At 44.6% G+C, this 25,216-nt stretch overlaps 2 protein-coding genes and 1 long non-coding RNA gene across 4 annotated transcripts in view; 2 read left to right on the plus strand and 1 right to left on the minus strand.

Moving 5' to 3' along the window:
• Nucleotides 1-516: 516 nt before the first annotated feature.
• Nucleotides 517-12,819, minus strand: POLR3C (RNA polymerase III subunit C). Of its 2 annotated transcripts, XR_008555216.1 has the most exons (15): nt 12,673-12,819; nt 11,878-12,133; nt 11,582-11,767; nt 10,055-10,143; nt 7,182-7,286; nt 6,961-7,053; nt 5,417-5,497; nt 5,118-5,169; nt 4,431-4,491; nt 3,652-3,802; nt 2,811-2,912; nt 2,646-2,695; nt 2,078-2,227; nt 966-1,101; nt 517-892 (listed from the first exon to the last, which is right to left on the minus strand). XR_008555216.1 is itself a non-coding variant. In XM_008153133.3 (14 exons), exons 1-14 carry the CDS (start codon nt 12,817-12,819, stop codon nt 1,020-1,022), a joined length of 1,605 nt encoding a protein of 534 aa, XP_008151355.1. In that variant the 3' UTR covers nt 517-1,019. The 2 variants fall into 2 exon arrangements, 1 of the variants encoding a protein (XP_008151355.1); XM_008153133.3 differs by having other exon boundaries at nt 517-1,101.
• On the plus strand, nt 2,224-3,654 carry LOC129148015 (uncharacterized). Its single transcript, XR_008555217.1, has 3 exons — nt 2,224-2,294; nt 3,034-3,124; nt 3,551-3,654. It is a non-coding gene; the product is annotated as an uncharacterized LOC129148015 (long non-coding RNA).
• Nucleotides 12,820-14,244: 1,425 nt separating the features above from the next.
• RNF115 (ring finger protein 115) overlaps nt 14,245-25,216 on the plus strand; it is a 70,900-nt gene continuing 59,928 nt past the window's right edge. Inside the window, exon 1 of the mRNA XM_008153132.3 lies at nt 14,245-14,465. Coding sequence (XP_008151354.1) covers nt 14,370-14,465 — 96 coding nt within the window. The 5' untranslated portion in view covers nt 14,245-14,369. The remainder of the gene's footprint in view (nt 14,466-25,216) is intronic.

Raw genomic sequence — 25,216 nt, forward strand, 5'->3', positions numbered from 1 at the left:
GCAGCCTGAGGCGGAGATGGTATCTTGTTTATCATTGTATATCATATCTAGTCTAATAGCTAGCAATTAATTGGCACTTAAATGCTTAATGAACTAGAACCAACATTGGTAAGAGGAAACTGAAGAGATTATAAAAAACCTGACTGCTTTAAATGACTGAAGCTGCTCTGACAAACTACACCAACTACTAAGTTAATCATGGTGCCGAGGCGCAGACTTGCTTTTAAGGAACCACGAGGAGGAAGGCAATGACTTACTGAGCACTTACTCCATGCGGGTATTGTGCTAAGTGTTTTACATGCGTACTTCCACACGTGCTAGAAGCCTGAGCTGGCAGATGTGGCTTCTGTCCATAGATAATAGAGTGATTGCTTGGGCCCACCCACCTGCTAGCCCTGAAAATCCTTTCCCTACTTGGTGGCAGTCTTTCACATCACACTCCCTACACTGTGTGTGTGTGTGTGTGTGTGTGTAAGATTACAGTGTAACAAAGAACAGGCATAGCTTTTGTTTTTTCCCTTTTATTGATTTCAGAGAGGAAGGGAGAGGGAGAGGGATAGAAACATCAATGATGAGAATCATTGATCGGCTGCCTCCTGCATGCCCCCTACTGGGGATTGAGCCCACAGCCTGAGCATGTGCCCTGACCGAGAATCAAACCGTGACCTCCTGGTTCATGGGTCGACACTCAACCACTGAGTGGACACCAGCCAGGTAACAGGTATAGCTTTTTGAAAATGTAATGAACTGCTTAGGAAGAAGTTTCTTCACTGCCGGGAATGTTCAAACACAGACGGGGCTGACTTCTGGGTGGGATCTAAGTTTCTTTTTCCTGCCAAGGAGGAGAGAATGTAGTGATGGTTCGAAGACAGGATCAGCAAGCAGGTGTATTCTAGGAGGCAGGGATGGAGAGTTCCAGTACAAGAATCATAGTTTATCCCACTGCAAAGAATGCATCCAGGCACCTCCTTTACTTCTCCTTCCCATCCCTCAGGTCTTTGAGGAACTCTTCTTCAGGGTCACTGCCTCTTCATGTTGCTCTCTATGTACGACTCCAGCAAGAAGATAGTTTCATCCACCTGGATCTCGCTGGCGTCCAACCTGAGAAAGGGACAGCATTTGCCGAATGAACACTTACTAGCAGATTTACGGTGAGAGGCTGGGCGGGGTGTGCCATGCAGAATTGCTTGGTTACCCTTGGGATTAATGGGTAGAAAGCAGGAGTACCAATAGATCATTCTCCCATTTACTGAGCATCTCTTAAATGCCAGGCACTGGAAATTGCTGAGGATTCAAAAGATGCAGCCTCTGTCCGGGGAGAAGTTAAAGTCTAACTGGCAACCAGGAGAAAGAATAGCACATGTAAAGGCATAGAAGGTTCCAGTGTGTTTTAAAATAGAAGCTGAAAGTGGCTGAGGCTAAACCGAGTAGTGATGAGGAATGGAACTTCCTCAACATGATTGAAGCCATCTCTGAAAACCCCACAGCTAACATCATACTCAATGGTGCAAGACTGAAAGCTTTCTCCTTAAGATCAGGAACAAGATAAGGATGCCTGCTTTTCACTTCCATCCAACCTTTTACTGGAGGTTTCAGCCAGGCATTCAGATTGGCATGATCCTATACATAGAAAAATCTCAAAGGATCTGCAAAAAAACTAAGAGTCAACAAACAAAATTTTTAAGAAGTTGCAGGATATAAAATCAAAACACAAAAGTTAGTTTTAGCACTGGCTGGTGTAGCTCAGTTGGTTGGAGCATCATCTCATATACCAGAAGGTGGCAGGTTTGAGTCCTGGTCAGGGTGCGTGTGGGAGGCAACCAGTGGATGTGTCTCTCTCATCTTGGGGATCAAGATGGAAGGCCAGATTTGAGGCACATTAACTGAAGTAAAATCAACAACCTTGGTGAACAAGAGTGTGTGGTGAGGGAGAAGCTGAGGATGTGTTCAGAGTTCAGTTCAGGGAAATAGGTGGATTAAATTCTGTTAACTGAGCTGGAAAAGATAGTAGTCAACTTGGGAGGTGGATTAGCCTGGAAGGTATTTGCAACGTAGGCTTGAAGTGTAGGATGCTTACTTGTTGACGTTACGTTTTAGAGTCTCTATCTGCTGGCGTTCAGGGGCTGTGATCATCTCCTCTATTTCCTGTAGCTGTGCCTCCTCCGCGCCCGTGGCCTGCATGGATGCGATGATGGCTTCCACCCTCTGAGACTTTTCTAGGAGCCGCCTGTCACACACACACAACTCTGAGGCTGGTCCCCTGGCTGTGGAGACTTTTACCCACTAGCCCCGGGGTATGACAACCCTTTCCCATGTTCCTGGTCAAAGTGGATAATGTCACCTGTTACGGATGTTTTCTACAAACTTAGAAATGTGACTTCGCTCCCGAAACTCTTATTGCCTCTCATGTGCACTTTACGTTTGGTGCCAGTTTGTACATTTCTCATGAATATAATCTACAAAATTATTTCCCTGGGAGTATATTGGAAGAGTGTAGACTAACGCATGATGTATGCCAACCTAAACCAACAATTCAATGCGACTAGACTGGTTACTGTCGCTATTGGTTTCCATTTCTATAGGAAATTTCCCCTCAAGCCTTTGTCCTTGAGAAAATGTAATTACTAAACTAAATTGCTACTCACTTGTTCTCCTTGGTTTCAAACTGCCTCCTTTCTATCAAGTTGGCTATGCTCTGAGGAGAGAGAAGACAAAAAAACGCACAGAGTTCTATTTCAGTAGCTCAGGTGAAAAGGAGGCGTGAGGGTCAGACTGGTCTCTGTGGGGGGATGGAAGAAGGTCAGGATTACCTTGTAGCACCTGTGCAGCAGCATGCGGGCAGCCGACAGGATGTTCACAGTGTACAAATAGAAGGTCCTGGAAGGGGCATGGTCTGGTGTTTTGGGAATTTCCTACTTGTCCACAGAGAGAAAGATGAGAGCAATTATACTGTTCAGAACTGCAAAGTAAACATGGGTTCCCTCTGCAGCTACTCTGCCTTCTCTCTTTCACTTACACTTTCCTCTTCCCCAGTCATTCCCACCTGTGGTTACGGCATGCTCAGCCAAGGAGAATTGAGATGCCCTGTTTTTTCCATCTGAACATCCTGAGTGGAGGGGAGAAGGTAACTAACATTTATTGAGCAACTCTTGTGCGCCAGGTAGACTGTATTTGATCTTTACTATAAACCACATTATTTTCTTACATCCGCCACCATTTTATAGATGGGAAAAATTATAATGGGTAATTTGCTCAACGTAACTAGGTAAGAGGAAGAGCCGTGATTCAGATTCCAAAATCCATTCTATTTCCTTCAGGGTCTACTACATGGCTCTGCACATAGTGGAACTCATTAGATATTGAGGAATGTATTCTATAATAAACGTCAAGTTCAAGGAAAGGACAAATCACAGGGACCAGGAACTAGGAAAAAGGGTGGAGTGATTTCTTGGCTGTGCCTTTCTTTTTTCACTAGGTCAGTTCAAGCTCCACAAATATCTTTCAAATGCTTGCTATGACTTCATTAATCTTTTCTTTTTTCCTGTCTCAGAGCTGGATACAGAGTTTGCTTGGGGTTCAGGATGGATGCCTCAGGAGTTTCTCTCACCCTCGTCCAGCTCTGTTGGTTGATGGCTACTACCCATTGGTTACCTGGAGCAATATGAAATTTTCTGAGAGCATCTTATAAAGCATATCCTTCGCCTCCTTTGCTGGAATCATTGCAAAGTCTTCTACCTGCTTCTGCTCCAGGTGTTTCTTTTGCAAAACTAGACGAAATATTCTGGCGCAGCGAGACCCAAATCTGGAAAGGAATGAAGAAAGTAAACAGCATGCTTTAGCTCCTAGTCACACACGGTGGTGGCTCTGTTCCCATGTGTGGAGCCAGGACCAGAGAGGGACAGCAATCAGAGAGCTCTTTCACAACTCCACAGACGGACAGACGGTGGTGCTGCTAACCACAGGTGGTCACCGACTGCTGACTTCCTGCCCCGGTAAGTGAAAGCTTTAGGGAGGCTGGCCACATGGCACTGGGAATGAAGCAGGAGGATATTTAGGATGAAGAGCAGTAGTAGATGGGATCCATAGCAGTCCAGTGAAAAATGGGGCAGGTGGCCCTAGCCGGTGTGGCTCAGTAGATAGAGCGTTGGCCTGTGGACTGAAGGGTCTCAGGTTCAATTCTGGCCAAGGGCACATAGCCGGGGTTGCAGGCTCAATTCCCAGTGGGGGGCGTGTGGGAGGCAGCGATCGTTGATTCTCTCTCATCATTGATGTTTCTATCTCTATCCCTCTCTCTTCCTCTCTGAAATCAATTAAAAAAAAATTGGGGCAGGTATGCGTTGGTTGCTTACATAATGATCAAATTACTTGTTCAAAGGGGCATGGAAAAGAAGTGTCTGACCCCCCCACCCCAATCATGGTGACCCCCTTACCTCTCCTGTACAACCGACTCCAAAGTGGCAGTGGCTAGGGATCCGAGAACCTTATGTAGGTCTTTATGTAGAGGATTAAGGTCACTCAATCATGTTTTGGCCTGGTCATTGTGATATTAGTTTAATTCCTAAGTCTCTAATTTAAAATTTAAATGTTATTTGTTTTTTACATTGATCACATTTGTGATAAATAAGTATTTCAAAACTTTAAGTATGGTGTTTAAGTCAGGATTTAGCTTAACTAAAATTTGGTTAATTAAAAGTCCTTTCTGCCCTGGATAGTGTTTCTCAGTGGTTAGAGTGTCAGCCCACACATCAAAGGGTCGAAGGTTCAATTCTGACAAGGGCATGTACCTGGGTTTCAGGTTTATCCCTGGCCCCAGTTGGGGTGCTCGTGGGAGGCAACCAATCGATGTGTCTTTCTCACATCGATGTATCTCTCTCTCTCTCTCCCCTTCTCTCTCCCTTCCACACTCTCTAAAAAGAAAAATAATCAATGGGGGAAATATCCTTGGGTGAGGATTAACAAAAACAAACAAAAAGTCCTTTATACTTCTTTATCATCAATGTAATAGTTAAATTTTCTTACTTATTTAGCATACCAACTATTACCACATCTTTTCTGTCATAAGTCGCCACTCTCATAGTCCGGCTGCCGGACTGTACAGAAATAACTGGTAAGGATACTGATGACATACGTTCCTCCACCACTGTCGCCAGACTTTCCAACAAACTGTAGCTGTTAAAAAAAAAAAAAGAGGGACTGTGTTAACTGACTGGAAAATCCAGTGATTCTGTTTCCAAAGGAGCAAATCCAGCCAAGAGTCTATAGAAGGAAGCCTCCTGTTAGGTGATGGTAGAGAAACTGTCTGAGTTGGTTAGCTAGAGAATGAAGCTATAGGAGAATGATACCAGGTATCACTGGCAGAAATAAATCCTAAACATAGCAGAAAAAAGAAACATTAAAAAAGCAAAAACAGACTTACTGGATCATCTGCCAGCAGAGTGAGATACTGATCAAGAACTTGCTTAGAGATGTTGTAGCCAGTAGGTAGGGATCTGAAGATCTATGGTGCAAAAAGAGACAGTGAAAATGGGTTTGGGAACTTAGAATTGCTGACATTATTAAATAAATATGTTTTAATTTTAGATATCACAGTATAAAAATGTCCAAAAGTACAGCAGCAATGTTTGTAAGAGTAAAAATCTAGAAATAATCCAAATGTCCAATAATTAGGGATTGATTAAAATAAAGTACAGCATAGCCATTAAGTGAAATATGACATAGCCATTATAAAAAATAAGATAGATCTATAACTGACATGTAAAGAAGGTTTAGCCCTAACCGGTTTGGCTCAGTGGATAGAGCATCGGCCTGTAGACTGAAGGGTCCTAGGTTCGATTCCGGTCAAGGGCATGTACCTTGGTTGTGGGCACATCCCCAGTAGGGGATTTGCAGGAGGCAGCTGATCGATGTTTCTCTCTCATTGATGTTTCTAACTATCTCTCTCCCTTCCTCTCTGTAAAAAAGCAATAAAATATATATATATATATATATATATATAAAGAACAGAAGGTTTATATTATATTGGCACAGGAAAAACACAAGTTTATAACGTACACATACCTATATATATGTGGGATGATACATAAAAATAATCTGAATAAAGATACATACCAAACTATTAACAAGGATGCCTGGGATTGGGATTATGCAAGACTATAATAGTTTGGGGAAATACAACTTTTTAAAAATTATACGTTTCTATTCTGTTTGAATATAGGTCATGTAATTACTTTGTCATTAGAAAAAAACATATTTAATTTTTTAAAAGAATATTTTTATTGATTTCAGATAGGAAGGGAGGCGAGAGAGATAGAAACATCAATGATGAGAGAGAATCATCCATCAGCTGCCTCCTGCACAACCCCTACTAGGGATCGAGCCCAAAACCTGGGAATGTGCACTGACTGGGAATCAAACCATGACCTCCTGGTTCATGGGTTGATGCTCAACCACTGAGCTGCAATACGCTGGGCATGTATTTAATTTTTTGCTATATAAGTTAAGAATTTAAATATAAAGAAAAGTTTAGTAAGTATTTTTTGTATGAATAGGTATGTTAATTAGGAAAGTAATAGAATATAAATATATTGGATATGTTAAATATTAATATTTTAAGAAACAGATATAATTAAACAAGTTTAAAATATACAAAATATATTGAAAAAAAAAATAAGGGGCCATATAATGTCTTGAGCACCAAAGCTCTCAGATTCCAATAGTGCATTCTTAGAATAGGAATAGCTTGTACTTGGACTAAGAGAATGGTTTAGATTTTTAAAGGCTGGATCCAAAGAGACCAAATATTTTAGTACCTACCACCTGAAGATAATCTCTGTCCCACCTCAAACAACAAAGACTCTTTCAAGGCTCAAACCTCATCAACCTAATTCCAGGCTGCATGTATAATAATTATGTTATAATATCCAAGAGCCTGTCAGAAAAGGAGTACAACATGAAACTCACCTCATTGGAAGACAATGGCTGGGTGAAGGGGGCACTGGAGGGAGTGGTGATCTCACTCATTCGCAGCATGGTCCTTACGATCTCGCTGCTGGTCTGGATTTGAAAAGGGAACTGGAATTCAGAATTCATTCTGCTGTGCTGGCTCTGGCTAAATGCCAATGGCCACATCTGGCAAATAAGATTGTCCCTGATGGCCACTGTCCCACCCCCTCAGACATCACCTGGTCCATCCTGTTGGCCACTGCGCTGACAATGGCTTGGTCTCGGAAGTGCTGGTGGAACCTGTCGAGGTTGGCCTGCCAGTAAATTCCATCATCTGGAATGGGCTGAGGAGGAGAAAAGGATCAGCAAGAAGCACCTTCGTGCCGTGCACTGGAGAGTTTTCTGGGGAGGAGCTTAAAGGGAACTGGCCACCATTTCTTTTCCTTTACAGCAGCAACCAATTGTTTGCTGAAAAATCATCCAGTCACGTGGACCAGTGCCTTCATAAATTCAGTGTCACTTCAAACAGATTCTCAACCAACTTCCAATCTTTCTCTCTTTTACATTTTAACTCTTCTCCAGTATCCCCAAATCTCACTTACCCCACCCTTATCATGCTCAGCAGATGACCTTGCATCTTATTTTGAGAGAAAACAGAAGCCATTAGGCCAGAACTCATCCAACTTTGTGCACACACCCCCACATTTATTTATTTTTTAAAAATTCCACTTATATCACAGTGGAAAACATGTTCTTCCTTTTACCTAAGCTTAATGCCCACAATGAAATGTGAGATCGTACCCTCCCTGCATTCTCAGGGACCCAGCTCAGTTTTCCCTCCTCTAAATCTTCAGCCTCTCTCTTTACTGTCTTTTCCCCATCAACCTTTACCTTGTCCAAATTTCTTCTACTCTAAAATAATTCTTCAACACTATGACTTTTCTCCTTTTCATTTTTGTTAGTCAAGGTTGTTAAAGAGTTGCCCGTCCATCTGTATCTCGTCCACAGAGGTACTCAACCCATCTCCACCACTGCACTGAGGACCTCCTTGTTGCTAAATTCAAAGAATACTTTCCAATTCTGATCTTCTTTGATCTTTCTGAAGCATATGACAAGGTGGGAAATTTTTTCCTTCTTAATTTTATGTGACCCCCTTGGATTTTATGACACTACTAGCGTTCCCGTTGCAGGAAGAATCCTGCAATAGGGCTTCCTGCTGCACTCTACCCCGCCCCACTTGCTCTCCTCCCTTCTCCCCCTCCCCGCCTTCTCCGCCAGCCCGCCTGCTTTTCTCCCTTCTCCCCTGGCCCCGCCTCCACTCCTCCCTCCTCCCCCGGCCCCGCCACCGCTCCTCCCTTCTCCTCCCTGGGCTTGCTTGCTTCTCCACAGCTTTGCTCCCTTCTGCAGCTCTTGGCTTCTTTCTAGCCGTCTTGATATGCAAATTAACCGCCATCTTGGTTGGGATAATTTGCATACTCATCCTGATTGGTTGGTGGGCGTGGCTTGGGCGGGTGAAGGTGTGGTCAATTTGCATATTTGTCTATTATTAGGTAGGATTCTTTTTATCAAATAATGTATTTTTATTGATTTCAGAGAGAGAGGGAGAGGGAGAGGGGGAGGGGTAAGGGGAAGCGGAAAGGGAAGGGGAAGAGGGAGAGGGAGAGACAGAAACATCAATGATGAGAGAGAATCATCGATTGGCTGCCTCTTCCATGTCCCCCACTGGGGATCAAGCCCACTACCTGGGCATGTGAAGATCTGTGGGAAAAGCATTTGAAGCAGAAGGAATACTAAAGGCAAAAGCCTGAAGATTGAATGAGTTTGACATTTTGAGGAATGGAAAGAGAAAAGCTGCCCTAACTGGTTTGGCTCAGTGGATAGAGCGTCGGCCTGCAGACTGAAAGGTCTCAGGTTTGATTCCAGTCAAGGGCATGTACCTTGGTTGCGGGCACATCCCCAGTAGGAGGTGTGCAGGAGGCAGCTGATCGATGTTTCTCTCTCATCGATGTTTCTAACTCTTTATCCCTCTCCCTTTCTCTCTGTAAAAAATCAATAAAATATATTAAAAAAAAAGAGAGAGAGAGAAGCTGGAACATGGTGACCAAGAGGAAGAATGGAAAGAGCTGAGGGTGGAGAGCCTGGTCTCTAGCAGGTCTTGTAACCACCCTGCTCATATAAGGCTCAATAATCCATAGTCAAGACTTGGATTTCTTCTAAGAGTAATGGGAAGCTATTAAAGGAGTCTAAATCAGTGTTATGTTGGGATTAAAAAAAACAAAAACTTAGAAAGTTAAGTAGGTAAGAATGCAGGTAGAGTAACCATTTAGGAAAGTGCTGCAAAGAGTTGACTTGAGGTTTAATGGTTTGGACTAGGATGATAGCAGTGGAAATGGTGAGAAACAGCTCGAGTTTAGGTAATTTTGGAAATTGGGCTGACATGTTTTACTGGGAGATCAGATGGTTCCTAGGATTTTGGCCTAAGCAAGTGGTGGTGACCTAGAGGTGGCTGGCCTAGGTCCTTTACTAAGAGGAGGAAAACTGAGAGAACAGATATCTGGGTGGGAGAAAACAATTATTCTGTTTTGGCCACACTAAATCTGAGATGCTCATTAGACATCTTTGTAGAGATGCTGACAAGGCATCTATAATAATAAAAGCATAGTATGCTAATTAGACCGGACAGCCGAACGACCTTCTGGATGTCCTTCCGGACGATCTTCTGGATGAAGCCGGGGCCAACGTGGCTGCGAGGGCCAAGCCCCTTGCATGAATTTCGTGCATAGGGCCTCTAGTTTGAAGATAAAAGCTCAGGCTTACACATATCTTCCTAGATTCATTTCTCACCACTGGTTCCCATGGGCCGCTATGTTCCAGCTACACTGAATAACCACCTTTTTCTAGCTCCTTTTTTTGCATAAGCTGCTACCTCTGTCCAATGATTGAAGTAAGTTAAAGCCTCAGAAGGGAGTTCACTCTTTGTTACTCTATTGCTGACCAAAGTTTAATCAATTTCTAATCCTACTAACTCAACCCAGGAACCTTTAGGGGCTTATCTCAGTGCTCCTTCTGCCGTGCCTCAGGGTGAGGACTCCTAATCAGAAAGCCCCATTACCTCTTTATTATCTGTGCTATGTTTTAGCCTCTTGGCCTTGGGCTCCCCAGTAGCATCATCCTCAGACGATCTCCTCCTTTTGCCTTTCCCTGCCAAATAAAACAGTTGGAACAATTGGGCTACATCTCATGATGACAGGACAGGACCAAACCTGAGAGCAGGTGTCTCCCTATCCCAGGGACGTCTGTAGCTGCCGCTAGTTTAGAGTTGCTCGGAAGATGGAGCAGCTACAAGAGACTCAGGTAAATGATGAAGTTATCGGAAATTCAACGTTAAAACAGAAATTCATGATCTTAATCCTTCAAACTGCTCCTGCTCTAATGTTTCCTTTCACAGTGAATGGTACCATCATCCTCCCACACACATATGCACATCAGACACACAGACGTCATTCTTTTTTTTTTCTTTCTTCAATTTTTAACATTTTGTCACATTTGTTTTTCTTTTAAATTTCTTTATTAAGGTATCACATATTTGTCCTCATCCCCCCATTCCCATCCCACACCCCTCCCCACACATGCCCCCACCCCCCTGTTGTCCTTAACCGCTGGTTTAGACGTCATTCTTGATACTTGTGCACCTCACCACTTCTATATGTTTTTCACTGATTTGTCTACATTTATTTATTTTTAATGTAATTTTTTAAAAAATTGATTTCAGAGAGGAAGGGAGAGGGAGAGAGACAGAAACATCAATGATGAGAGAGAATTATTGATTGGCTGCCTCCTGTGAGCTCCACACTGGGGATTGAGCCTGCAACCCAGGCATATATACCTTGACTGGGAATCGCACTGTGACCTCCTGGTTCATAGGTCGATGCTCAACCACTGAGTTATGTCCACTGGGCTGTCTACATTTACTTTTGCCCCATCCTTTCTGTGCAGAGAGAAATCTTTTAAAATGCAAATTAGATTATGTCACTTTGCTGCTTAAAACCCTTTAGTGGTTTTCCTTTGCTCTTAGGATAAAGAACAGATATTCGGTGAGGTCTTGCATGATATAGCCCTTCCCTATCTCCCTAACCTTATTCTCATGGCTCTCTTTCCTTTGCACACCATGCTTTAACTGACTTCGTTCACTTTTTCAAATACCCTATTTTCTCTCTCTCACTACATACCTTTGCCAAAAATGCTTATCCTCTGTCCCCCTTCATACCTTACCTCACCAAATCTTAGCTACTACTTCTGCTCCAAATCTTAGCTCAAATGCCACTTTCTCAAAGAAGCATGGGCCCCAAACTCCCAGGTAACTCCAGTCTCGTTATATATTTTCAAAATACCTTACACTTTCCCTTCACAGTACTTATCACAGTTTGTTATTTAGTTAACGTAAGTCTCCTGTACTAGCCTTAAGCCCCCAAAAAGGCAGAGACCATAATGGTTTTTTTATATTTTATACCACAGTATCTGGCACAGAGTAAACACTTGCTAACTGCTCAATTCATTCATTCATTCATTCACTTAACAATCACCGAGGAAGAATCCACAATTAGGGCAAATCACAGTTCCAGTGGTCAAAATTCCTTACCTATCAAGCTCAGTTTAGGAACCAGGTACATGTCCTTTTCACTGATGACAAGAGTGGGGGCAGGCTGCGGTGGCCCAGGCTCTGAATTCTCAGTGGGAGACACCAACGGGCAACGCTGCACAAAGTGCGTGTCCGCGAGTCGCACAAATGTGCTTGAGACCTCAGCATAGTCCATGGTCTTGCCGTCTGTGCAACAGGAGAGAAGAGGCAGGTGAGCCGGCCCGAGAGAGCGCAGGGTCTGCTCCTGCAGCCAGCCAATCTGTGCGTCTGCCAACAGCTGTGGCTGCAGTACTGACCTTCCATAGTTTCTGTCAGCCGGTCTGCCACTCTCTTCACGAGAGCTGACATTGTCATCTTGCCATTCAACAGCAGCTCCTCCACAATCAGCTCGCCAGTGTCACTGTACAGGGTTTTGGCAGTATAGATGTACCGGGGGTACCTGAGCATTCGCAGCACCCGGCTGCACTGGGCTTCATACTCCACCGTGCCACGTTTGTGCACTTGGTACGTCACCAGGTTATGCTGGATGAGGACACACAGAGCCTTTTTCACCTGGATGAGACCCAGAAGAAGAGGAAAGGTCTGAAGACACAGCTCTTTATTGCTCACAATTTTTGCCCAACAGTTTTCTAAGCATCAGGAGATGGCTGGGTAAGAATCTCTGTGCTGCCTTCCTCCTCCCATTGGAACAGCTAGTAAGAGTCACACATAAATGGAAGAAATCAGGAAGATTCCTTGCTAGAATGCTCATGTTTCCTCTGATCTTTATTTCTCAAAGTACAATTTACTTCCCTTCTATTATTCTCATTCCTTAAGGGCAGTACTGAGATTCACAGACGCATTGTGAATAAAGGAAGGACGGCAAAGGGAAGAGCAAAGATTTGCCTACGAAGCAACAAGGGGCCAGGAACACTTTGAGAAGCAGACCTTGGGCCTCTGTCTCGTCCTCTTTCCCACAAAGAACACCGTTCTGATCCCAGAGCAGGCTCTCTCCCTTTCCTTTTTTTGGGGGGGCGGGGGAGTAACAATATTCAAAGGTAAGTAACAGACATTAATGAAAATAAAAGCCAATTAGTATCCTCCAAACATACCTGATCCAGTGATGTCCTTGTGTCATGGGCAATCACTCTCAGTGGCTGGCTGCCAGTTCTGATTAGGTGGACTCCAATTTTTTCCACGATCTCTCCAAAATGCTCTTGCAGCAACAAAGAACACAGTTTAATTTCTGCTTGAGTCATTGTACTAAGGAGTTTCAGAGCTAGAATAAAAAAGAAAAAAACACACTGTATGCCGAAGAGGTTTTCTTTTATGTTGTGTGTAGAGCTGCTGAGTATAAATTCAAGTACTTTGTGGAGGGTGATTTGACATTATATAGCAAAAGCCTTAAAATCTTGCCTATCTTCAACCTAATAATTTCCTTTTGGATACTCTCTTCTAAGGAAATAATAAAAAGATGTTACTGTAGTTCTCTTTAGAAGACTAACATACTGGGAACAATGTAATGTCTAACAATGAGGAATTACTTCAATAAATTGTGGTAAACCCATACAATGGAATGTTACTCCAGCACTTTTGTATATGTATTACCATAGAAAATGGTTCACTAAGTAAAAGAAGCAGGCTACAAAGCAAAATGTGGAGGGAAATTTAATCAAGAAAAAATGTATGAATAGAAAGAAAAAACGACTATACATCACATTGATCTTTTAAAAAATATTTAATTTTTTTTTATTGATTTCAGAGAGCAAGGGAGAGGGAGAGAGAGAAACATCTTTATGGGATTGTGTGTGATTCTAATTTTCTTTAAAGATTGGGTGTAGATGGTTTTACAATGTCACAGGCCTTCGATTCTACACTTCATTGTTTGGAAGAATTAAGGCCAGTTCACAGCCTATTGGGAGTGAACAGGCAGTATCATTCCCAGTCCATAAAGGAAATGACAACTTAGAAAAAGAAATTACGAGGTAAAGGAAAGCTTTGCAACAGTGTGTTTCCAATAGGAGATGAAGTACATTGTTTGCAGGGCAGTATTTAATTCGGAAATTTCTACTTCTTGACAAAGCAGACACAATATATAGTGGACTATATAATTGCTTCCTTTTTAGAAAAATCACAAGTGCTACCAAACATTTGCTTTATTCCTCAGAAGCCAAGTCGTTGCCTCTCAGCTTCATATCTCCGTCCACACGTCTTTGGGGAAACATCCCAGACCCTCTGCCATCCCCGGAAAGGACTTCCAAGTAGCTTGGTCCCGGCTCTTTATTCCCTGCATGAGGGGTCCCAGTTCGGGACTGGGTTCCTTGGTCCAGAGACAGGGAACGTCGGGTTCAGACAGCGTTTTCACTAACCTCTGGGTCACCGCAATCTAACGCCAAGTTTTCCTCGGCTGCGAGCGCCTCCCGCTGCCGCCCAGGCAGAGGGACAGCCCTGGGCCTTTCCTCGCAAGACGGACAACCTGGAGGACCCGGAAATGGGGGAAACCTTGGCCACTCTACCCCAGAGTCTCGGTGGTTTCCGGGGACGCTCTTCCTTTCATCTCGCTAGGAGTTTGGAGGACCGGCGAGGGGCCGCGGGGGAGGTGCAGGCGGACTTTCCTTCCGGCGCCTGTGACGCTGGGGGCGGGGCCTGGGTCCACGCCGCCTCCGTGGGCCGGGCGCTCACGTGACTGACGCGGGCCCGGAGCGGCGGCCGCATTGAGGAAGCGCGGGCCGGGCGGTGACTGCAGCCGGCAGCGAGCGGCAGGCGAGGGAGGCGGCGTCCCTCTCGGACCGCCGGGCGGAAGAGGAAGATGGCGGAGGCCTCGGCGGCCGGGACCGGCGCCGCCGTTGCCGCGCATCGGTTTTTCTGCCACTTTTGCAAGGGCGAGGTCAACCCCAAACTACCGGTGAGAGCCCCGTGCCCCTGCCCACGCCCCGAAGTCCCGGAAGGGGTTTGAAGCGCCCCCTAAACCCCTGAAATCGGTCTCCCGAATCCCGCTGCCCACTGTTCTCTGGCCGCGGCTCCTCGCTCCCTCTCCGCCCTCCCGCCCCCCGGACGCGCCACCTGCCCCGAAACCCCTCTCTTTACCTGCCCCTCCCCCCATCTTCTTCCTTAGCCGGTTCTCCCCTGACAGCTCTCCCCTCCGTGTTCTTTTTAAACATTTTTATTTATGGATTGATTTTCTTAGAGAGGGAGAAACATCGATTTGTTGTTCCACTTACTTGTGCATTCATTGGTTGCTTCCCGTGTGTGCTCCGACCGGGGATGGAATTGGCAACCTTGGCTGTGGGCAGGATGCTCTAACCAGCTGAGCTGCCGGCCAGGGCTCCCCTCAGTGTTCTTTCTTCTTCACCTTGGCTCCTTCTCACGATGACCGCCCCCCCCCCCCGCCTTTTCTGCTGTTCTCACCTTCCTCTATTTCCTTTTCCACTTTTCACCCCCCCCTCCCCCGCCCATCTTCTGTGAATCAGAACCGCGGATTGGTAAGGACAGTCCCTTTCCCGTTGTCCCCGGGGAAGAGAGGGTTGGAAGGTAACTGGGGCAGGGAGGGATTTTGTTACTCGGTGGCTCGCAGGGTGCTTGTGAAAAGGGAAAACAGCCGTGGACTAATGACCCGCAGGCTGCCCGCCTCCCTGCCGCTGTGCAAGGAAATGGCTTTGGGAAGAAGGCAGGACACATTGTTTCAACTCGGTTATTTTGGTTGTGCTGCTGCCAGGGTCTTGAGCACCGTCCCTTACCGGCCCCCTCCCCCAGTCTGCCTCTCATTAAGAGATCCAGGGCAGAATGCTGAGGGCTGCATCCGCTGACATACATCGGTTCTCACCAGTTTCTGCCAGGCTGGCTGTTGGCCCCCGGAGAGGGAGTGCTGTGCTGGCGGAGAACGCGCCTCTGCCGCAGGCGAGCAAACCCGAGGCTGTGTCGGGGCTGCTGCAGGGAGACCCACCCCGGAGAAGGCTCGTCCTTCGGAAGGAGTTAGGATAGTTCTCCTTAGAAGTCTAAAGGGTCAGCCTTACGAAAGGGCGGCTGCCTAACAACTTAACTGTCAGATTCAGTCCATGAGAAAGTCTACTGAGGTGTGCAGTCCGAATGCCTCATTTCTTAGACACCCAAATGGAGTCCTGTGAAAAAGCACCAAAGGGCGTTTTAGCCTTATCCCCTAAAGCGGTGCTTTTTCAGGCTTTCGTGGCATTTTCTTTCTTTGCCATTTGCCCCAACAGTTTCATTTTAGGAAACAAAAAAATGTTAGTTTAGACGGCTGGAAATCTTTGTAAAAGAAAGGGCTTATTAGGCCATTGCTGGCCCCAAAGCAGGCCGGTCTTGGGGCATGGAGTCTAAATCACCAGCTTGGCAGGAAAGATCACATGTCCATCATCTCGGAGTTTGCAGGCATTTTTATACATCAAGAAAGCTGTAAACTGGGTGAAAGAGTTTTCATGAGCTGCAGGCAGGAAGGTGGGAGCCGGTGAAGTGGGGCCAGGTCTGGGGTAGGCACAGAGTCCACAGAAAGAAATGTCCCCTCCTGTGGGTTGGCGGTGGGCAGCATTGGGGAAAGCCCACGTGTCAACCAGAAGCTGAGGCTCCTGGCTTGCTGGTGCCTGGCTAGGGTAACCTGCGGAAATAGCCACCTGGAAATTAACCTGGAGGTCCAGCAGGGGATGGGAGGAATGTGAGCAGTCTTTTGTCAGCTGGTTCACACCTATTAAGAAGCGAATTGTTCTATCTCTTTCTCTCACTCGCTGGCCTCTGTAATTTTAATTGAGAACATCTCAGAATTTTCTTGTTACTGTATGTTACTTGGTTTTGACTGCCTATCTGTGCCCGTGTGTGCTTTATGCCATATTTCAGTGCTGAGAAGAGCAAGCGCCTTGATTTTTTCCAGTGGACATCAGCGCCCCCAGACCTCTCACCACAGACAGCGTGTCTGGAATTTGTCCACTATGTGTCTGACCAGTGACATGTGATGCCTTGTTGAACATTGCGGCCTTGATTCTTTTGGAGCCTCCCCACCCCCAATGTAAAGCTGTTTTTAAACTACGATTGACATGCGATGTTACATTAGTTTCAGGTGTATAGCATAGTGCTTTGACATTTCTATACCTTACAAAGTGATCACGAACAGCCCAGTATCCATCAGTCACCATACTTAGCTCTTATGGTCTTTTAAGTCATTTGCTTATTGACCTTTAAGGGTGAGCAAACAGTCTAACTTTCCACAACTTACATCTTTTCTTTTTACCACCTGAAGTCCTCATTGTAAAGTGCTTTTGAAAAGGGATAATTCGAAAGACTTTAGGTATTTTTCTAAGCCTCACTTTGGTGCCCAGAGGCATCACATTATTTGTGGTGCCTGACTTGTCAATGAAGGTCTAATGCAGTTAAATGTGACAGAATACTTACCCACACGCAGAGGTTCTTTGCTGGCTGTCCTTAAGGCATACCTAGGAATATGGGACCTGCCCTGAAGAACCTTACAGTTTTTTAGAAAAGATGAGACAAACATGGAAAAATGCAAGGTGAATGAAGATGGATATATGTGCTTTAGAATTCAGAGAAAGGGGAGATTGGTGAGGTCAGGGAAAGGGTGAGAGATGGATTTTAAATTGAGTTCCACAGGATAGGTAAAATTCAAATTAAGGAGAATTTGTAGCATATACTGAGTAGGAAAGGGAGAAACATTTAGTAGATAGTTATGCGTTTTTAGGAAAAGGTGCAGTGAAGTTAGGGGTAGAGTTTTTATTCATAGATAAGCCAGTGAGTTTCATGGCCGTTTCTACATCCTTAACCCAGACTGTTACCTTGAAAATGTTGGTTGTAAGAATGATCAGGTCAAGCCTTGGCTGGTTTGGTTCAGTGGATAGAGCATCGGCCTGCAGACTGAAAGGTCCTAGGTTCGATTCCCGTCAAGGGCGTATGCCTGGGTTGGGGGCTCAGTCCCCAGTAGGGGACATGCAGGAGGCAGCTGATCTATGATTCTCTCTCATCATTGCTGTTTCTATCTCTCTCCCTGTCTGAAATCAATCTATACTAATAATAGAGGAATATGCAAATTGTCCAGGACGCCATTACAGTAACAGTAACGACCAAACAGCAGGCTGCTTGGGGTGACAAGGCTGGCAGGGGGGTTAGTGAGGGACGACCAAACAACTGAACAGCAGGCTGCGTGGGGCGACCAGGTTGGCGGGGGGGGCAGTTGGGGGCAACCAGGCCAATGTTGGGGGGAGTTGGGGGCGACCAGGCTGGCAGGGGGGGGCAGTTGGGGGCAACCAGGCCTGCAGGGGAGGGTAGTTGGGGGCAACCAGGCCTGCAGGGGAGGGCAGTTGGGGGTGACCAGGTCGGCAGGGGCAGTCCTGGATTGTGAGAGGGATCCCAGATTGGAGATGGTGCAAGCCGGGCTGAGGGACACCCCGCCCCCCCCCCCCCCCCCCCGTGCACGAATTTTGTGCACCGGGCCTCTAGGTTCAATTCTGGTCAAGGGCATGTACCTTGGTTGCGGGCGTGTGCAGGCGTACCCAGTGGGGAGTGTGCAGGAGGCAGCTGATCAATGTTTCTCTCTCATCGATGTTTCTAACTCTATCCCTCTCCCTTCCTCTCTGTGAAAAATCAATAAAATATATATTTTTTAAAAAGCAAAAAAAAAAAAAAAAAAAAAAAAAAAGCACAAATACTTCCCAGAAAAATAAAAAAAGAACAGATTAGTAAGTGGGTAGCTCTGCTACTGAAAAACCAACTCAAACACTGGTAAGTCAGTAAATATGATTTTTGTTTGTATAGGAAACATTGAAAAGTTTTTAAAAATAAATTTTTATATAAATTTGAAAAACTTACTTGTAAGTACTCATCATACATTATGCATGTGTTGTTTCTTCTGCTGGACAAATGTGAGAAACCTGGATGTTTTGAGGGTAGCTAGACCCAACTTATCAGGAATGAAGTTTTTCTTTGTCTTGACTTATTTTGCATCTCAAGAAGGTACTTTACTCTTGAGCAAGTTGGATCACAGGACTCATCACCATGAGTAATGCATTCTCTGAACACCTAAGGATGAGTATTGAGCTTTACATAAGCTTTCAATGAGCTATTGCTAGGAGATATGTCCTCTCTGAACACCTAAGGCTGAGTATTGAGTTTACATCAGCTTTTAATGAGCTATTGCTGGGTAGTTTTCTTCAACTGATCAGTGGGAAGGCTGCTTTACAGGTACCTAATCTCTTGCCAACTTACCACATAGCAGAATCATAATTGTGTTTAGTGGGATTGGGTTGCAGGGTTTTTAAAACTCTTGATTCTCCCTTCCCCTGTCCCTAGGATATAGCACTTCTTGATACATTTGGAAGTATGTGAGACTGTAGCAATAGCTTACGCAACTTTTGCCCTGAAAGTATCCTTAGGTTTTTATCATTTTTCTGTCAGTCCTACAATGAAAGATTAACATGCCAACTTTATATATATATTTATTTATTTGGTTCTTTTGGAGCCCCCTTCTTCACCCCCCACCCCCATTGACGTCTTCTAGCCCGCCCCCACCCCTGCCCCAGGCCTTCACCATCCTGTAGTCTGGGTTCATGGGTTAGGCGTATATGCATACCAGTTCTTTGATCTCTTCCCACCCAACCACCCTCCCCTGCCTTCACTCTGAGATTCACCAGTCTCTGCTATGCTTCTTGTTTTTTGTTTTTTGTTTTTCTATACTTCTGTCTCTGGATATATTTTGTTCATTAGATTCCACATGAGTGAGATCCTGTGATACTTGTCTTTCTCTGACTGGCTTATTTCGCTTAGCATAACACTCTCCAGGTCCCTCGATGCTGTCTCAAAGGGAAAGAGATCCTTCTTTTTTACTGCTGCACAGTATTCAATGGTAGAAATGTACCACAGCTGTTTTATCCACTCAACTGATGGGCACTTGAGGCCCAAATAACTTTAGTGTCTGTATTAGAAGAAATAGTTTTGGCTGTAATTTCTGAGAGAGGTTGAAATATGCCTGAAGCTATATAGATTAAGCCACATTTGGTTGAGTTAATTTGGTGAATTAATACTCCTTACTCCTAATCCTGATTATTCATTTTAGCTTTATGTGTCTTTGGTTTGGATCTTCTCAGATAAACTTTTTCATTTAGAAAGAAGACATAAAATATGGGGAAACCATGAAGGGAATTTTAAAATGAAAATGACATTCATTGGTACTGTCATCTGTTAGATTTCAAAAAAAGTCCCCATTCTACAAGTGAGTATTGGTTTAGAAATTTCTTCCTCTATTTAAGAATGTTATTTATAGTGAAAATGATTTTAGTAAAATTTAGTGAGTACTAAATTTGGATTTTGAAATCAGAGGTTTTGATTATATGGTCTGAAACCCCAGGGTTTACTTTATATATGATTGAGTAAATGTATATTTTTGGGTCATCAGGTGATAAAAGAAATGAAGTAACTTAAAATTATTTTCAAAACACTAGAAGCTTCTACCTCACCTGATTATCCTAACGTCAAAATGGATGGAATTACTATGCTACATTGAGGGCTGACTGGGTAGTAGCACAGAGGGCTTTGTCACAGAATGTAAAGGCGTCATTCCATCCATCTCTGTTCTCCTCTTCTCCCCTCTAAAATCAAGGCCGGGGAGTATTACTTTGTGAGACTGAATCTGGTAGTCATCATTAAACCGATGAGATAAATCATATGCAGAGTAAACTACTTTTGGTGTTGATGAGGGTGGTTCTTACATGTTTTATGGAGATCAGAGTATTCAAATTCAGGTAAGAGACCAGCCCAATTAAGAACTGCTGGTTTGGCTCACTGGATAGAGCGTTGGCTTGTGGACTGAAGGGTCCCTGGTTCGATTCCTGTCAAGGGCACAAGCCCAGGTTGCGGGCTCGACCCTCAGTAAGGGGTGTGCAGGAGGCAGCCAACCAATCCATTCTCTCTCATCATTGATGTTTTTATTTCTTTCTCCCTCTCCCTTCCTCTCTGAAATCAATAAAATAATAATAATAATTAAAAAAAAAAAAAAAGAACTGCCAGTGTATTGCTCACCTCTGAGGCTCTGTCTGAAGGAACTAGCAGGCTGTCTCCCCTCTCCCATCTCCTTATATCACCTTCTTTGATCTAATAAAATGTCAACCTTATCAATAAGTAATGTTTTCTAGTTTGGCTTTTTATCAGATGCTCCACAAGTCATTATTGTGCTATACTTGTCATGGCTCTAATACAGGAAAACTTTTCTAATCTATAATGAGTAGTTGAAAAGTAGATTTCTTAAAGACTTTGTGACTCTTAAAACTCTAAGCCCACTGACCTCACTTTTTAAGTTGCATGATTCTTAGGAAGATCCCATAGCCGTGTCTAGGTCAACTTAGTATGTTGAACTGGGGGAAGGAACTTAGTACGGTAATTTGAGCAGCGTTTGAGAGGTTTTAATTATTAGATTATCTTAAAGTCTGCTATTGGTGACTTTAAGCTGAAAAGTCTACTTGGTTATCTATCATCAATCTGGTTCTATATAGCAGTTGCTTATTAAACACTAGTGGCCCAGTGCACGGATTCGTGCACATTGAAAGGAAATTAATTAGAATTCCTGGGTGGTGCTGTGACTTGAAGGGCGTGAGGGGCGGGGAGAGAGGGGGAAGAAAGAAAACTCACACTCTGGTCTTCCAGCTTGCAGCACTGGCTCCCGTGTGGGGACGAATGCAGGCGGTCCTGGGTGGTGGCCGGGGGCAGGACTGGGTGAGATGGCTGGACATGCCCCCTGTAGTCCCTCCCTGGCCAGCCAGCTGCACCTGGGGCGCCGTGGCTCGAAGGGCGTCTGTGGAGTGAGCAGGGTCCCTCTAGCAGGTCCCTCAGTCTGGCCTGCGGAGGTCTGACCTGCGGAGATCGGGCTGAAACTGGCTGTCTGACATCCCCCGAGGGGTCCTGGAGTGCGAGGGCACTCTGCAAAGATGCTGTCCTACAGGGTGTGGAACGCAAATGCAAGTGTGCAGTAAGCCAGATTCGGGTCGGCAGTGTCCCAGGAACAACATAACGCACTGCCGAAGGTGGCCCTATGAGGAATCGGGCTCCCTCCTCTCTGGTTCCGGGGTGCGTCACCCGAAAACCACCGCTGCCAAGTCACTGCAGTTCAGCAGCTTCTGCGTTGAGCATCTGCCCCCTGGTGGTCAGTGCACGTCATACCTCCTGGCTGGTCGGACGGTCAGATGGTCACTTAGCCTTTTATATATATAGATAGATTTTTTTGTAGTGGTGTTAGTGTTGTGAGTTCTAAAAGACTTCAGTGGTACAAAATGTATGTATTGCCACATGAAGTTTGAACATACAGTGTCAGTAAATATATTCCCCCCCAAGGATCTAGAAATAAGATATATGTATTCTTATGGGTAGAAGGCTAGTTCTAGTCTTAATTCTACTGATAGACATGTATATCAGACAGTCCTCGGGTTACGTCGGACTTGACGTACGTCGTTTTGTGGCTCCCTTGTAGGAAACTAACTGTTTTTCTCTTGCTGCTTTTAATATTCTCTCTTTGTCTTTTGCCCTTGGCATTTTAATTATGATGCGTCTTGGTGTGGTCCTCTTTGGGTTCCTTTTGTTTGGGGTTCTCTGCGCTTCCTGGACTTGTAAGTCTATTTCTTTCACCAGGTGGGGAAAGTTTTCTGTAATTATTTCTTCAAATAGGTTTTCAATATCTTGCTCTCTCTCTTCTTCTGGCACCCCCCATAATTCGGATGTTGGTATGCTTGAAGTTGTCTCAGAGGCTCCTTACACTATCTTCATATTTTTGGATTCTTTTTTCTTTTTGCTTTTCCGGTTGGGTGTTTTTTGCTCCTTTGTATTTCAAATCTTTGACTTAATTCTTGCGATCCTCTAGTCTGCTGTTGGATCTCTGTGTATTATTATTTATTTCAGTCAGTGTATGCTTAATTTCTAGTTGGTCCTTTTTCATATCCTTGAGGAACTCACTAAATTTATCGGCGGTTTCTAGAAAATTCTTGAAAAGCCTTATAACCGTGGTTTTGAACTCTATATCCAGTAGTTTGCTTTCCTCCACTTCTGTTGATATTTGTGACCTGTTTCTTTTTCTCTGCATTTTGGCTGCTTCCCTGTGTTGATAGAGTGGCTTTGTGTGCTAGTTGTCCTATAGGGCCCAGTGGCTCAGCCTCCCCAGTTACTTGAGGTGGACACTCTTGGTGCACCCCTTTGTGGGCTGTGTGCACAGTCTTGTTGTAGTTAAGCCTTGATTGTTGTTGGTATCACTGGGAGGAATTGACCTCCAGGCCAGTTGGCTGTGAGGATCAGTTGTGTCTACGACGGGAGAACTTCTGTGCTGGAAAAACCCTTATGGGGCAGGACTTGCTTCAGTGGGGCTTTGGTGCTCACTGAGTCTGCCCCCTGAGTGTGTCCCTTATGGATCTGAGGAGTTGTAATCTGGATGGTCCCACTCTGACCACTGGGTACACTGGCTCTTGGATCTCCAAGGAGGTGCAAATTTAGCTCTGACTGAGCCTACCCAGCTGGAGCTACAGAGAGATCTGCAGATTCCTCTTCTTTGTTTGGGGTTTGGAGGTGCCCAGATGAGGCCCAGCTGTGAAGCAGTGCAAGCTGCTGTGGGGCCTTGGGCCTTCTTTTGGAAGTTCTGGGTCTCTCTGACTCAGCTGCAGTTTGTTAGGTAATTTTAGATTGCAAAGGGCCAGGCTATTCATATGCAAAAGCCTCTGCGCACAGCTGGGGTTGGGTTGTAAATTGGGTGGGGTGGGGTCTCATGGAACCAACAGAACGGAGCAAACAGTAATGGCTGACCTTCAGCCCTGCCCTAAGAGGCCTCCGGGTCTCAGTGTCCCTTGGTAATCGCTGTAAGCACCTCTGAGAGAAAGCCGCCCTCGTGTTCCGGCCCAATGCCAGACAGTCCAGTTTCCCCCTGTATGAGTCTGGGTCCCCAGAGTCTCGCCCGGAACTGGAGTTCAGAGCAGTCGGGAGCTTGTGTCTCCCTCCCGATTGAGAAAGACAACCGCGTCCTCTCTGCGCCCGTGCCTCCATACCTCCCCACTTTACTTCTGCACCTCCTCTGAGTCTCAGTGTGCTTTTCTCTTCCTTCTAGTTGTAGAATTTCCACTCAGCCAGCCTTCCTGTGGTTCTGGATGATGTCCGTTTTTTCTTTTAGTTGTAGTTTTGAAGTGGTTGTGCGAGGCAGCAAGTTCAGGTGTTTACCTATGCCGCCATCTTGGTTTCTCCCCTGGAGACATTTCTTTGTGTTGGAATTTTTTATGCTTTCCTGCCTTTGCACATTAAATGTCAGTAGCATTTCTTTATAGCTATGACAACCAAAACAATTCAATAGATGTTCAGAATGTCCTCGAGATAATTGTATTGTCTTCATTGAGAATGCCTTCTAGTCTTCTCAGAAAACATTTTCCATTGGTTGCTCTTCTTCTCTCTTATTATGTAGTAGTTTAGCCTAGTACTTTTCACATGCTGCAAGATTCAGTCCTTTTCCTTTAAACTTGGTTTACTTTTCCTGTAGACCATTTTTTTCTATATGCATTTAAATTTCTCACGTCCTCACTACCCTTACTGCTACTTTGTTTCCCATGAGTGTTTAGAACAGTGCCTGGTACATAATATTCATTCAGTAAGTATTTGTTGAATGAAGAAATTATACTTGTAGGCTTTTTCTTCTTGCCTCTTTCTGCTTTTGTAAATGTTGAAAATCATGGGGGTAATAGTGTTCATAAAACAAAAAATAAAAGGTTGGCTCACAGCAATGGACTGCAGAGTTGGAGCCTCTTGTTTTTTTGATTCTTACCCAAGGATATTTTTTCCATAGATTTTTAGAGGGAATGGAAGGCAGGGAGGGACGGAGGAAGTGGGGCAGGGAGAGAGAGAGAGAGAGAGAGAAACACATTGATGTGAGAGATATACTTGATTGGTTGCCTCCGGCACCTGCACTGATGGGCCCAGGAGTGAACCTGCAACCCAGGTACATGTCCTTGACCGGAATTGAGCCACGACCTTTCAGTGCTTGGCCCCGACACTCTGACCTGAGCCACTTCGGTCAGGGCTGAATCTTCTGTAATTTAAGTGATAGTCTGAAGTACTTTTATCCTCAGACACATTTATTAAGCTGATGGTTCCCTGATTGTAATTTATAGTGCCAGTAATTAGGTTCTGATCTTATATATTCACTGTTGAATATTTAGAGGAATTAATGTTTTTTAGTTAAAGACAAGTTAGGTTGAGGAATGGAAATTTTATACCTTGAACTTGTTGGTTTGAAAAAATTACATTTTGATTGCCTGTGTAGTACGAAACTATAATGCTATATTTACTTTTTGTTTAATAACATGTAAAAGGAAAATTCAGCAAGTTAGCTTTAATTGCTTGTTTTTAAAGAAAAAAATTTATTTTTATTGATTTCAGAGAAGAAGGGAGAAGGGGGAGAGACAGAAACATCAATGATGAGAGAACCATCAATTGGCTGCCTCCTGCATGCCCCCCACTGGGGATCGAGCTTGAACTGGTCAGGGCATGTGTCCTGACCAGAATTGAACCATGACCTCCGGTTCATAGGTAGACGCTCCACCACTGAGTCAAACTGGCCGGGCCGTTGCTAGTCTTAAATTTGCATTTTTTAGATTACTTAACTCTGTTAAGTAATATTAATTGAAAGTA

This window comes from Eptesicus fuscus, chromosome 22 (genome assembly GCF_027574615.1).
Source record: "Eptesicus fuscus isolate TK198812 chromosome 22, DD_ASM_mEF_20220401, whole genome shotgun sequence".
In the NCBI taxonomy this organism is placed as follows: Eukaryota; Metazoa; Chordata; class Mammalia; order Chiroptera; family Vespertilionidae; genus Eptesicus; species Eptesicus fuscus.

Excerpts from the sequence above, each read along its gene's own strand:
- POLR3C (XM_008153133.3), bottom strand. The coding sequence starts at position 12,819 with ATGACTCAAGCAGAAATTAAACTGTGTTCTTTGTTGCTGCAAGAGCAT. Across the intron at positions 11,768-11,877 it reads GCTGACAGAAACTATGGAAG|ACGGCAAGACCATGGACTAT; the intron begins GTCAGTACTGCA and ends CCTGTTGCACAG. Across the intron at positions 5,498-6,960 it reads AGCCATTGTCTTCCAATGAG|ATCTTCAGATCCCTACCTAC; the intron begins GTGAGTTTCATG and ends TTTGCACCATAG.